Source organism: Monomorium pharaonis, chromosome 3, assembly GCF_013373865.1.
Source record: "Monomorium pharaonis isolate MP-MQ-018 chromosome 3, ASM1337386v2, whole genome shotgun sequence".
In the NCBI taxonomy this organism is placed as follows: domain Eukaryota; kingdom Metazoa; phylum Arthropoda; class Insecta; order Hymenoptera; family Formicidae; genus Monomorium; species Monomorium pharaonis.
This window is the reverse complement of record NC_050469.1, coordinates 18,221,894-18,235,717: the sequence shown is the minus strand read 5'-3', so window position 1 is coordinate 18,235,717 and position 13,824 is coordinate 18,221,894. Positions and strand designations below refer to the sequence as shown.

Genomic DNA, 13,824 nt, shown 5'->3' with positions numbered 1-13,824 from the left:
ATAGTGCAGTTAGTATGTCTACGCATTTATATTTGCTTGAGTACGTGAGAGAATATTAAGCTTTTTGTCGCGTAATTTAGTTTGTCAAAAACCTAATATTATAAGCAATAAAATAAACTTGAGAAAATGTTAATTTTCGTATTACCGCAACAAAAAAAAAACAAAGTTATATACATACACATATGCAAGCGGATAAAAATATTTAGACAAACTGACTATATACTATTGCAGAGTATCTTTTTCAAAATAAAAGCATGTGAAAAACAGATATACTCCGAACAATACAGTTAGTAAGTTTATGCTCCGTTTATATATGTGTATTAGACCTTATACGCATCGCATTATTTATAATAATAATTGATAACACAGGCACACAAAAAAAAAGTGGTTGGTCCGGCGGACTAGACTAGTCAATCCTTATGTATTTCGACCCGCTGAATCCGAATCTGAAGTCAGAATTGCAAAGTTAGCTCGCATTTTCTAACCTCAAAAAAAATTTTTTTTAAATGTTGGTCCGGCGGACCAGACTAGTCTATTCTTATGTATTTCGATCCGCTGAATCCGAATCCAATGTCAGAATTGCAAAGTTAGCTCGCATTTCCTAACCTCAAAAAAAAATTTTTTTTTAATGTTAGTCCGGCGAACCAGACTAGTTTATCCTTATGTATTTTGACCCGCTGAATCCAAATCCAAGGTCAGAATTGCTGAAATGACTCATTTTTTCCTAACCTCAAAAAAAAAAAACTTTTTTAACGTTAGTCCGGCGGACCAGACTAATCTATTTTTATGTATTTTGACCCGCTGAATCCAAATTCAAGGTCAGAATTGCTAAATTGGCTCATTTTTTCCTAACCTCAAAAAAAAAATTTTTTTTAACGTTGGTCCGACAGACCAGACTAATCTATTTTTATGTATTTTGACCCGCTGAATCCAAATTCAAGGTCAGAATTGCTAAATTGGCTCATTTTTTTCTAACCTCAAAAAAACATCTTATAAAAGCAGTTTAGGTCACAAATGTATAATCCGGAGCGTGCAGGTTTGCGTAACCACATTATCCGGGGAAAATTCCATACGTATGACAAGTTTGAGCTTCTGTGAATAAATAGCGTAGAAAATTCACTCCCTTTTTCTATTATATCTAACTCTTTTATTCTGGAAGGTTCTGTGCAATGGCTTTCTCTTACGTTTCTTCCCTTTCACAGAGACATCACGTTTGAGCGTCCAGCAGAAATCAGCCATCATATTCACATCCCATTTGCCTTGATATTGAAACTCCATCTCCTTGATGTCCTGATGAAATCTTTTTCCCTGTTCTTCATTATAATCACCTAGATTTTCTGGGAAGTAGTCGATATGAGAATCTAAGAAATGCAACTTAAGATTCATTAGGCAACCTAGTTTTTTATAGTTTTCCATCATTTCCGCCACCTTTTGTCTGTAATCTTGACTTTTGTGGTTTCCTAAAAAATTTTCTGTGACACCTTTGAAACTCAGCCATGCTGCTCTCTCATCTTCATTCATTTTGGTAACAAAATTGTCGTCTCTCAACATTTTACGTATTTGAGGTCCATCAAAAATTCCTTCTCGCAATTTTGCATCAGAGATGTTGGAAAATTTTTCTTGTAAATACTGGTAGCATTCACCATTTTTATTCAGAGCTTTCACCCATTGTTTCATGAGTCCTAATTTTATATGAAGAGGTGGAAGAAGAACTTTTGAAGGCTTAACTAACGGTTCATTTATGATATTTTTAGACCCAGGTTGCAGAGACGTTCTTGTCGGCCATTCTTTTCTAATGTAATGGTTTGTTCGATCTCTACTATCCCATTCACATAGAAAGCATGGATTTTTTGTGTAACCTGATTGTTGACCCAATAATATGGTGAGAATTTTTAGATCCCCACAAATTTGCCACCTATGTTCTGTGTATTTAATTTTTTCAAGAACTGTTTTCAAGTTTGTGTACTCTTCTTTTATCACTACCGAGTGCGCTACAGGAATGGAGGCATATACATTAGTATTGTGCAGCAACACTGCTTTCAAGCTTCTCTTAGAAGAATCGATAAATAGTCTCCACTCATCAGACTTGTAACATCCAGGTTTCAGTTTGTTCATTAATCCGATAACATCGTGACAATAATGAATGTTCCTAATGAATGTTCCTCATCTGCAAAGAAATATTGCCGATATTCTCTTTCTCTGTCACGATAATAGGAGGTTTTCACATTTTTCGCCTCCTTAACATTGTGTTTCAACCAGGACGCCAAAAACTCTGCTCCATCTTTGGGCAAACCCAAATCTCGAACAAGATCGTTCACCTTCTCTTGTGTTATTTTTCCTGGTTTTTTTGATATATTATACGGAACATAGTCATCACCATCAGTTGATTTACTTAAACTTTTAGTCTCGCTCTCAGTTTCAATCTCAGATTCTTCCGAACTTCCATCAATCTCTATTCGATTGAGTTCAGAAGTAATACTTGTATCCATGACTTCATCGTTTGTTTCGTCGGATGCTGATATATATATATAGGTTTCGTTAAACTCGAAACATTGGCGTAGCATAATGCCGACTTTTTTCTGTTGTTTATTCCATTTAGACTTGTCATACAGAAATAGCAATCTTCTCTGGTCATCGGTTTCTTCCATATGGCAGGTACTCTCATTCTCAGTTTTGTCTTGTTCCTTTCACAACTTCGCAACATTTTATAACAAGAACTACATATTTTCTTGGGAACCCAATTGGATTCTTGGTTTGCGATTATATACTAACACACATACACACATACACGCGCACGCACGCAAGCACGCACTTACACATTCATATGCACGCACAAAAAAAAGAAAGAGAGCTAGCAAATTATTCGGTTTAGCGCCAAGTTTTTGTAATAAAATTTGTATTAAAATATTTATTTGTAATATTTGAACAAATAATTATTTGTAAAAGTGGATGTTTTAGTTCATATGAACATTCATTTTCATAGTTGGCGCATTTTCTTCATATCATAATTTTTTTTAAAGAAAATGAACTTTTTGTTTTTTTGGGGGGAAAATACAGTTTTATTAAAATTTCCTTTGTAGTGCACATTTGTAATACCAAATAAAAATTATTTTGTACAAAAATAAATTTTTGAGGGCGTTTCATGCGCGCGTATACTTGGCGCTTTTTTATACTTTTTTTTAAAAAGATAATTTTGTTGGTATAATTTGCGACGTTACTTTTTTTCGCGTCTACAACTTCGTCGTGCTCGTCACTTTCTTCACTATAAGTTGGGCGCCAGGCGCGGAATCCGCGCTGCACAAAAATCGCAAAACGCTCGGTACTTCGCACGACGGCCGAATGCCGGCTAGCCCGCCTCTACACGAAGTGGCAGAGGTGCGAGGTTCTTTCTCGGTACGCGGAATAGGAGAGGAGAGGTCTCACGTGAATAACTAGATCGAATTAATAAATATAATAAGCGTATATTGAGAATAGATATATCGACAATTTTAGTTGACAAATGTGAATTGGTCGTTCGACACTATATTACACGACTGTCGCATACTCGACGTGAGATTTGCACGTATCGAATATTACACTCTATAGGCTACACACAAAGACAATATAACACGCGACTCTAGCAATAGACAAATGGCGCGTCTTTCTCGTAGGTATCCTCTCCTACAGAAGCTCGCTTTGATAACGCGTACATGGCTCGCACTTTCGGTATGCGGCAAGTGAATCCCGGATAACAATCTACACACTATCCCGTCGCGAGACATTATTTCTTATACATAAATCGACTGTCGGCTCGACATACTCCCCGAGGGAGGAGACATTAGGCGAAATAGTCATTAATCGCTACGAGACGGAGATCGACACGGCCCTGCTACGCGGTGACTCGACTCTCGGTATCCCGAATACAATTGTTTCGCCCACCGAACGCTCGGTAGGGTAATTATGTCTTACGAAATGCCGGGACGGCCGTCTCCGCCCTTACCGCGTGGTCGAAGTGGTGGCCTTACAGAGGTTGGCGTCGTCGAGGACCGTGGAACTGCTCCTGTGGATGTCTCACCAAACAGTGACGAACCGTGAGCAGTCGGGGGCGCCGCGGACGCCGGCAGCGGCCCGCGCATCGATCGCGCTTCAATCCGTGCACACCGATCGCTAGTCGATGAGGGGTCCTCTGCCAGTCCTATAGGGTCCCAGCGTCCGAGGGCGCCTCTGTTCGTGACGCCGCGCGATTTGAAGGCCGCGGATTGCACGCCTCGATGTTCTTCGCCGTATCGGCTGCTGCTGGACCGGCTCAGGGTTGATCAGGCCCCGTCCGGCTTACTCCTCGAGTCCGTGGTTACCGCGCCGGCTGGGGCTTCCTCCACCCTGGTCGTCGGGTGTAAGGGCGCACGCTCTCTCCCCGGCGTCGTCTCAGGCTGCACCGAACTGCTGCTCCTCTTTCTACAATAAAGTATAACGGCAGTGTTTGTCTCCTGACTTTTTTAACACCTCGGTACTGTACGCAATTACTTGCCCTTGCTCGCTGTCCTCCGGCTGTCCGGGGCCCCGCCGCTCGGTCGTCTATGCTTCTTTCTAACATTCCCTCGACGGCTGCTCCATCAGTTACAATTGGTAGTCGTGGCACACCACTTTTCCCGCGGATTTCATCGTGACTTCCGCTTGGCAGATACCTAAGTGACTTAATACTAAAAGAAATATTACTCAGGAAAGGAGAGGCCGCTCCCCCCCTCGGGGTAATGAGCGGCACCAAATGGCCTTTCCCGGTCGGGCCATAGGGCCTTTGTGACTGACGAAAAACGTCACGTCACAACTTATACATGAGCATATACATAAATATAATTTCATATACGTGGTGTCCTGCAAACCTTCCGTCAACATTTACAAGCAGGTAGAGCGCATTAAACTGAACAGAAAAGTCCTTTACCGTTTTGCAATTTCCGCAATAGTTAATAAGTTGTTGATTACACAGGCACACAAAAAAGTGGTTGGTCCGGCGGACCAGACTAGTCAATCCTTATGTATTTTGACCCGCTGAATCCAAATCCAAGGTCAGAATTGCTGAGTGGGCTCATTTTTTCCTGATTAAAAAAAACACCACTTTTTTGTGTACCTGTGTAATCAATAACCCATTAACTATTGCGAAAATTGCAAAATGGTAAAAGACTTTTCTGTTCAGTTTAATATGCTTTATTTGCTTGGAAATGTTGACGGAAGGTTTACCCTGTATACATATTACAATTTCTTAAACTATAAGGTTGTTAAACAATAAAATCAAAATGTGTTACAAAAATAAATAATTTATTTTGTAATTTTTACTGTGCAACATTTAATGTTTAAAAATCTTTTATATTTTAATAATTATAACAAATCCGATTGTCAACAATTACGTTTAATTTTCTTTTTTACAAACATGTATATATATATATATATATATATATATATATATATATATGTAAATTACATATATAATTAATAAATATTGTATATTGTTCTCATAAACAAACATATTAAGGATATCATTTAGCAAGCAGTATAACTTTATCCGAAAATATACAATCACATACAAATTTACATATTCATATAGAGTTATATATGATTAGGTCACACAATACTATATCTCAAAATATAAGCTTATTTAAATATATACAGCCACGAGTAGTTCTCAAAATCGCCACTAGGCAAAGGCGCGACGCTTTTCCTTCTCGTGAAAAAATTTACTCCAAAAGGCTTAAAAAAGGAAACTATTATCCACGGCTTACCTAGCACTTCACTAACAGCAAAGTGTATATCATTTTTGTTACACGAAGAGAGTTCGTGGGTCTCTGCAATCATGTTCAGAAAGAAAATCCGAAAATTGAGAAAATATAAAAATAAAATTTAATATAATTATACACAAACTTATGGAGTTATATGTATATCATCAGATCACAATATTATACCTGCAAATATAAATTTATTTAAATATATATCCTCGAATATAACCTTAGATAAACATATGTGATCATTGTGGCGCCACTTCAGTCAGCGCACCTACGCTGTTGCACGTTCGCCACCTACGCTGCTGTATCCACTGCCGCGCGCTCGCCGCCCACGCCGTGCGCCACTACGTCCACCGCCGCGCGCTCGCCAGCCGAGTAGTGCGCGGCACCGCCGACAGTCGGCCGGGGCACTCAGAAATAAAATGCAACCGTTAGGCCATATAAGGCTCACACGCAACGCGGATAAATGAAAAAGTAAGATTCCTAAGCAAAGAGGGTATTCTAGAGTAAACTCTAGATACTCTCCGAGCGTACTCTTTTTGATTACGACGGGCCTCCATATCGAAGTGTGTTCATCGAAAACTACAACTACGGGCTTCCCTACGGGAGTGTGCTCGTTGGATCTTTTTCGTAGAGTGAGCTCGACAACTGGGCCTCTTGCCGGAGTGCGCTCGACTGACCTCTGACGGCATTACACTGCCTCGACGGAGGAAGCCATTCCGGCCAGCTCGGCCATCAGAGCGGCCACAATCTCGGCTCAACACAGCGAGGACTCCAAGACTTGACCTAGGGACAACCAGACTAGAATGGAGACTCATCACCTGGGATCTCCCTCCTATTCAACGGAGTAGGACTCCGTGCTTCCTACAGAGTTCGGTGGAGACACAGACTACACCCTCCAGGCCTAAAGCAGACGCCAGCATCTAAGCGAGTTCACCGGAGAACTCCGACGTTTTTTGGCTCAATTAATCCGAACTCCATTCGGAAAGTTAGTGACACCACGTGTACCACGAAAGAAATCTCGGGGCATCCACCCGAGGGTGGAAGAGGAAACCATAGGAGCTATTCGAAGAGACCTCTGCCTCATCATAATAACCAATCGTCCTTATTAGGACGTCGGACAATCCACCGTTTTCAAGGACGAAATAACTTTACGCGGTGGAATCTTTCTTGTGGGAAGTAAAAACACTACACCACAAATTGGTGACTCCGACGTGATCTATATTTCACCGTGATGGAGCCGGCGGTAACAGAGCCGACGGGCGCTGAGTGTGCTCCGATCAACCGGGTGATTATTAACATACCTCCTTTCTGGACCGATAAACCAGAGTTATGGTTTGTTTAACTAGAAGGACTATTCACACTTGGAAAAATTACAAGTGATGAAACTAAGTACGCATACGTCCTGGCTCAATTTGATACGAAACAAGCCAAGGAAATAAAAGATCTCATCACACAGCCGCCAGAAAAGAATAAATATGAAAGCATAAAAAAGGCATTAATACAGCGATTACATAGGTACACACAAAAAAAGTGGTTGGTCCAGCAGACTAGACTAGTCAATCCTTATCTATTTTGACCCGCTGAATCCGAATCCAAGGTCAGAATTGCAAAGTTAGCTCGCATTTCTTAACCTCAAAAAAAATTTTTTTTTTAATGTTGATCCGACAGACCGGACTAGTCTATCCTTATGTATTTTGACCCGCTGAATCCAAATCCAAGGTCAGAATTGCTGAATTGGCTCATTTTTTCCTAACCTTAAAAAAATCTTTTTTTTAACGTTGGTCCGGCAGACCAGAATAATCTATCCTTATGTATTTTGATTCGCTGAATCCAAATTTAAGATCAAAATTGCTGAATTGGCTCATTTTTTTCTAACCTCAAAAAAACACCTTGTAAAAACCGTTTGGATCACAAATATATAATCCAGAGCGTGCAGGCTTGCGTAACCACATTACACGAGGAAAATTCAATACGTGTGACAAGTTTGAGCTTCTGTGAATGAATAACGTAGAAAATTCACTCCTTTTTCTATTATATCTAACTTTTTTATTCTCGAAGGTTCTGTGCAATCTTTCTCTTACGTTTCTTCCCTTTCACAGAGACATCACGTTTGAGCGTCCAGCAGAAATCAGCCATCATATTCACATCCCACTCGTCTTGATATCGATACTCCATCTCCTTGATGTTCTGATGAAATCTTTCTCCTTGTTCTTCACTATAATCACCTAGATTTTCTGGAAAGTAGTCGATATGAGAATTTAAGAAATGCAACTTAAGATTCATTAAGCAACCTAGTTTTTTATAGTTCTCCATTATTTCCGCCATCCTTTTTTTGTAATCTTGACTTTTGTGGTTTCCTAGAATATTTTCTGTGACACCTTTGAAACTCAGCCATGCTGTTCTCTCGTCTTTATTCATTTTGGTGACAAAATTATCGTCTCTCAACATTTTACGTATTTGAGGTCCATTAAAAATTTTTTCCCGCAATTTTGCATCAGAGATGTTGGAAAATTTTTCCTGTAAATACTGGTAGCATTCACCATTTTTAATCAGAGCTTTCACCCATTTTTTCATGAGTCCTAATTTAATATGAAGAGGTGAAAGAATAACTTTTGAAGGATCAACTAACGGTTTATTTATGATGTTTTTAGACCCAGGTTGAAAAACGTTCTTGTCGGCCATTTTTTTCTTATGTAATGGTTCGTTCAATCTCTACTATCCTATTCACATAAGAAGTACGGTTTTTTTGTGTAATTTAATTGTTGACTCATTAATATGGTGGAGAAATTTCAGATTCCCACAAATTTACCATCTATGTTCTGTGTATTTAATTTTTTCAAGAACTGTTTTCAGGTTTGTGTACTCTTCTTTTATCACTACCGAGTGCGCTACAGGAATGGAGGCATATACATTAATATTGTGCAGCAACACTGCTTTCAAGCTTCTCTTAGAAGAATCGATGAATAGTATGCATTCATCAAACTTGTAACATCCAGGTTTCAGTTTGTTCATTAATCCAAACCTTTGAAAATAAATAAGTTGTATATAATAGAAAAAGTGAGTGAATTTTCTACGCTATTTATTCACAGAAACTCAGACTTGTCATACGTATTGAATTTTTCTCGGATAATGTGGTTACGCAAGCCTGCACACTTTGGATTATACATTTGTGACTCAAACTGTTTTTACAAGTTGTTTTTTTGAGGTTAGGATAAGTGAGCCAATTCAGCAATTCTGACCTTGGATTTGGATTCAGCGGGTCAAAATACATAAGGATAGACTAGTCTGGTCTGCCGGACCAATATAAAAAAATTTTTTTTTTTTGAGGTTGGGAAATGCGAGTTAACTTTGCAATTCTGATCTTGGATTTGGATTCAGCGGGTCAAAATACATAAGGATTAACTAGTCTAGTCTGCCGGACCAACCACTTTTTTGTGTGTGCCTGTGTTATCAATATCCCAGGAACAACAGATCCACAACTCTTGGAACGTGAAGAGATGGGAGATAGAAGACCATCACAGTTTCTGAGACACTTACAGTCACTTGCAAGTATGGCCGTATCAGAACAATTATTGCGTATGTTATGAATAGGCAGATTACCATCCCAACTGCAAGCTATTCTCGCTACTCGTACAACGGACAATTTAGAAATAGTTGCTGAACAAGCTGACCGGATATACGAGGTAACATGCAAAACCGTCGTCGTAGGTACTCAAGCGGCTACGGCCGATCAATCAATGGAGCAGCAAATTAAAGATTTGGCGAAGCAAGTAGCTTGCCTCAACAGCCGATTAACACGATTCCTCAATAAAGATAAAAGAAGAAGCCGTTCCAAAAATCGTCCAACCCAAGGATGAAAAAAACCTCGACGCGTTGTGTTATTACCATCAACAATTCAAAGAAAGAGCAAAAAATGTATGAAACCGTGCGCTTATAAAGATGAGGAAAACTAGAGGAGCAATCATTATCAGCGGCGAACGGCCGAGGAGTAAACCGCTTATTCGTCACAGATCGTAGTACAAAAGTACGATTTAATTGACACCGGCTCTGATGTCAGCGTTTATCCACGTTCAGTGATACGAAAACGATTGTTCAGCACACAAGAGCTCTACGCGGCAAATCCTGCATTATGACATACGAACATGTTACGATTCAACCAAATCTGGGATTACGCCGCGTCTTGTGGCGCTTTGTAATTGCAGACATCACAACCCCTATAATAAGATCCGATTTCTTGTCGCACTTTCACCTTATACCTGATGCGAAAAAGGGACAGTTAATAGATGCAAAAATGAGGTTGGCAACGAAGTGCTCAGCTATTAGAGCCAACACAAATTCTATAAAAGCCATGTCAGGCAACACCCCCTTTCATCAGCTGTTAGCAAAATTTCTGTTGATCACTTAACTAACAAGAACACAGGCATAGAAGCATCCGCACACGATTATACATTATATAAAAACAAACTCTTTGGTCCGTCGGAAGTCTGCAAGCTTCGAAGACTGGCAGCAGATAAATTAAAAATAGCGAAAGCCGAATTTAATCTCTTTCTGGAAGAAGAGATTATCCGGCCATTCAAAAGCCCGTGGGTCGCAGCACTTCACATAAAAAAGAAAATGCCTGGAGACCATGCGGTGACTATCGGAGTCTTAATGCAAGAACAGTGCCCGATCGCTATTCAATACCTCATATTGAAGATTTCGCACAGTCCTTAGCAGAGAGGAAAATTTTCTCCACGTTGGATTTAATTAGAGCATATAACCAGATTCCGGTACATCCGGAAGACATTGCAAAAACGGCTATCACCACACCTTTTGTACTATATGAATTCTGCTGCATGCCATTTGGACTAAGAAACGCAGCACAAACCTTTCAAAGGTTTATAAATAAAGTCACGCACCGGTTCGATTTTTGTTATGCTTATATAGATGACATACTAGTCGCCTCAAAAACAGAGGAAGAACACATGAAACATTTGGAACAACTGTTTTGCCGTTTAGAAGAATACGGCTTACAGCTGAATTCCAATAAATGCGTGTTTGGTAGCAAACAAATAAAGTTCATAGGATACTTGGTGTCTGAAGAAGGAATACAACCACTACCGGAAAAGGTCCAAGCAATTCGGGATTTTAAAAAACTGGAAACAGTTAAACAGATGAGGCAGTTCCTGGGAACAATAAATTTTTATAGAAGGTTTATTCCGAAAGCAGCACAAAACCAAGTCAAATTACAAGACATCTTAAAAGGACCAAAAACTAAAGGAAAAACCCCAATAGAATGGACACCGCAATAGTTTGGAACACGTTTTCCAGAAATGCAAAGACAGCCTGGCAAGAGCTACGTTACTGGCACACCCAAAGACAGAGGCGACAATAACACTAACTACAGATGCTTCTGATACTGCAATAGGTGCCGTAGTACACCAGATGTGATGGAGAACAACAACCACTGGCATTCATGAGCAAGAAGCTCAACCAAGCGCAAACGAAATATAGCCCGTACGATAGAAAGTTACTCGCAGTTTATATAGTAATAAAATACTTCCGACACCTATTAGACGGAAGAGCATTCATTATTTACACAGACCATAAGCCTTTGATCTACGCTTTTCAACAAGACGTGCTACGAAGTTCACCCAAACAAGCTCGTCATCTAGACTTCATTAGTCAATTTTCAACAGATATTCGGCATGTGGCAGGCAAAGATAATATAGTGGCAGATACCTTGTCGCGAATCGAAGCCATTCAGCTAGCGCCAGACTTTGAGACACTGACAAAGTCACAACACGAAGATTCTGAGCTCAAGAAAATTCTAGACGGCAGCACTCAGTATTCGTTAAAGCTGGAGAAATACCAGGCTCTACAACGACGATACAGTGCGACACCACAACGCCGATTAAGCGCCCATACGTCACAGAACCATTTAGACAGCAGGTATTCAGAGCCCTGCACGGTCTGCCACATCCTGGCATAAAGGCTACCATAAAGTTAATTAAAGACAGATACGTGTCGCCAAACATGCAACAAGATTGCTGTAAATGGGCACAAACTTGCATCCCATGTCAAAAGCCAAAGGTGTATAAGCACACAATCTTACCAACGGGAAACTTTGCAAATCCCACCAGGAGATTTGAACATATACACATGGACATCGTCGGACCAATGCCAGCATCGATGGGATATAAATATTGCCTGACGATCATTACTAGGTTCACAAAATTGCCAGAAGCAATACCTTGTACCGGATATTTCGACAGAAACGAGACAACTGGATGATAAACTGGATAGCAAGATTTGGAACTTCAGCGCGAATAACAACAGATCAAGGTCGACAGTTTGAATTAGATTTGTTCAAAAAACTAACAAAACTAACTGGGTCAGTACATATACGGACAACAGCGTATTACTCAGCAGCAAATGGCATGATAGAGAGGTTTCATCGCCAGCTAAAAGCGTCAATTAAGAGTCACCAGACGAAAGAGTGGGCAGACATCCTTTCAGTAGTTCTTATGGGTTTGAGGGCTTCATGGAAAAAAGATTTACAAGCCACCCCAGCGGAGATGGTTTTTGGTGAATCGATACGTCTTCTATGACAATTTCTGGGAGAAGCAAGTACACCAAGCAACACAGAAGATTTCGCAGCTCAGCTCGGGAAAATAATGAGGAGCCTACAGCCAAAACTATGGAAACACGAAGAAAAGGCTATCTTCGTACACAAAGATTTGAGTACGGCACAAAAAGTTTTTCTGAGGCACGACGTGACAAGAGCAACCTTACAGCCAACTTACGACGGCCCATACTACATCCTTAACAAAGGAGAAAAAACATAAACTTCGCATTAACGGACGTGTGGTCAATGTCTCGATTGACAGGCTAATATTTGCCTACATTTTAGCACCAGAGGAAGTGACAACAGAACAGCCGAAACCAACACCGATACCTTTACCAAGCTCAACTCCAACACGAACGAGAAGTAAACGAATATCACAACTACCAGTTCGTTTCGAGGGGGTTTAAAGTCAACCAAGGAGGTCATGTGGCGGTCTTCCGCTACTCAGCGCGCCTACGCTGCTGCGTCCTCTTCACCTACGCTGCTGCGTTCACCGCCGTGCGCTCGCCGCCCACGCCGCGCGCTCGCAAGCCGAGTAGTGCGCGGCGCCACCGACAGTCGGCCGGGGCACCCAGGAATAAAAGTGCAACGGTCACGCTATATAAGGACCACATGCAGCGCGGATAAATGAATCTAAAAGTAAGATTCCCAAGCAAAGAGGGTATTCTAGAGTAAACTCTACTCTCCGAGCATACTTTTTTTGATTACGACGGGCCTCGCTACGGGAGCGCGCTTGTTGGATCTTCTTTGTAGAGTGAGCTCAATAACTGGGTCTCCTGCCGGAGTGCGCTCGACGGGCCTCTGACAGCATTACACTGCCTCGACGGAGGAAGCCATTCCGGCCAGCTCGGCCATCAGAGCGGCCACGATCTCGGCCCGACACAGCAAGGACTACAAGATTCGACCTAGGGACGACCAGACTGGAATGGAGAATCATCACCTGGGATCTCCCTCTTATTCAACGGAGTAGGACTCTACGCTTCCTACAGAGTTCGGTAGAGACACAGACTACACCCTCCAGGCCTAAAGCAGACGCCAGCGTCCAAGCGAGTTCACCGAAGAACTCCGACGTTTCTTGGCCCAACACTCCATCCGGAAACTCAGTGACACCACGTGCACCGCAAAGGAAATCTCGGGGCATCCACCCGAGGGTGCAAGAGGAAACCACAGTAGCTATTCGAAGAGACCTCTGCCTCTGAGACCATAATAACCAACCGTCCTTCTTAAGACGTCGGACAATCTGTCTTTTTCAGGGCAACCAAATAACTCCACGCGGTGGAATCTCTCTTGTGGGAAGTAAACACACTACACTACAACCATATATGAGTTTATGCGGACAAAATTCATATATGATTACTTCTTATGTGATCATAATAATACATAAGAAGTATTTTTTCCCGGGAGTATGTTAATTAATTTTATGCTATGGAATATTACACAGGATATACGCATTTTTTTCCA

The 13,824-nt window shown here is 41.0% G+C and overlaps 1 protein-coding gene across 1 annotated transcript; it reads left to right on the top strand.

Moving 5' to 3' along the window:
• The first annotated feature begins 12,025 nt into the window (after positions 1-12,025).
• On the top strand, positions 12,026-13,562 carry LOC105839333. Its single transcript, XM_012685579.1, has 3 exons — positions 12,026-12,323; positions 12,649-12,749; positions 13,353-13,562. Exons 1-3 carry the CDS (start codon positions 12,026-12,028, stop codon positions 13,560-13,562), a joined length of 609 nt encoding a protein of 202 aa, XP_012541033.1.
• Positions 13,563-13,824: the final 262 nt, after the last annotated feature.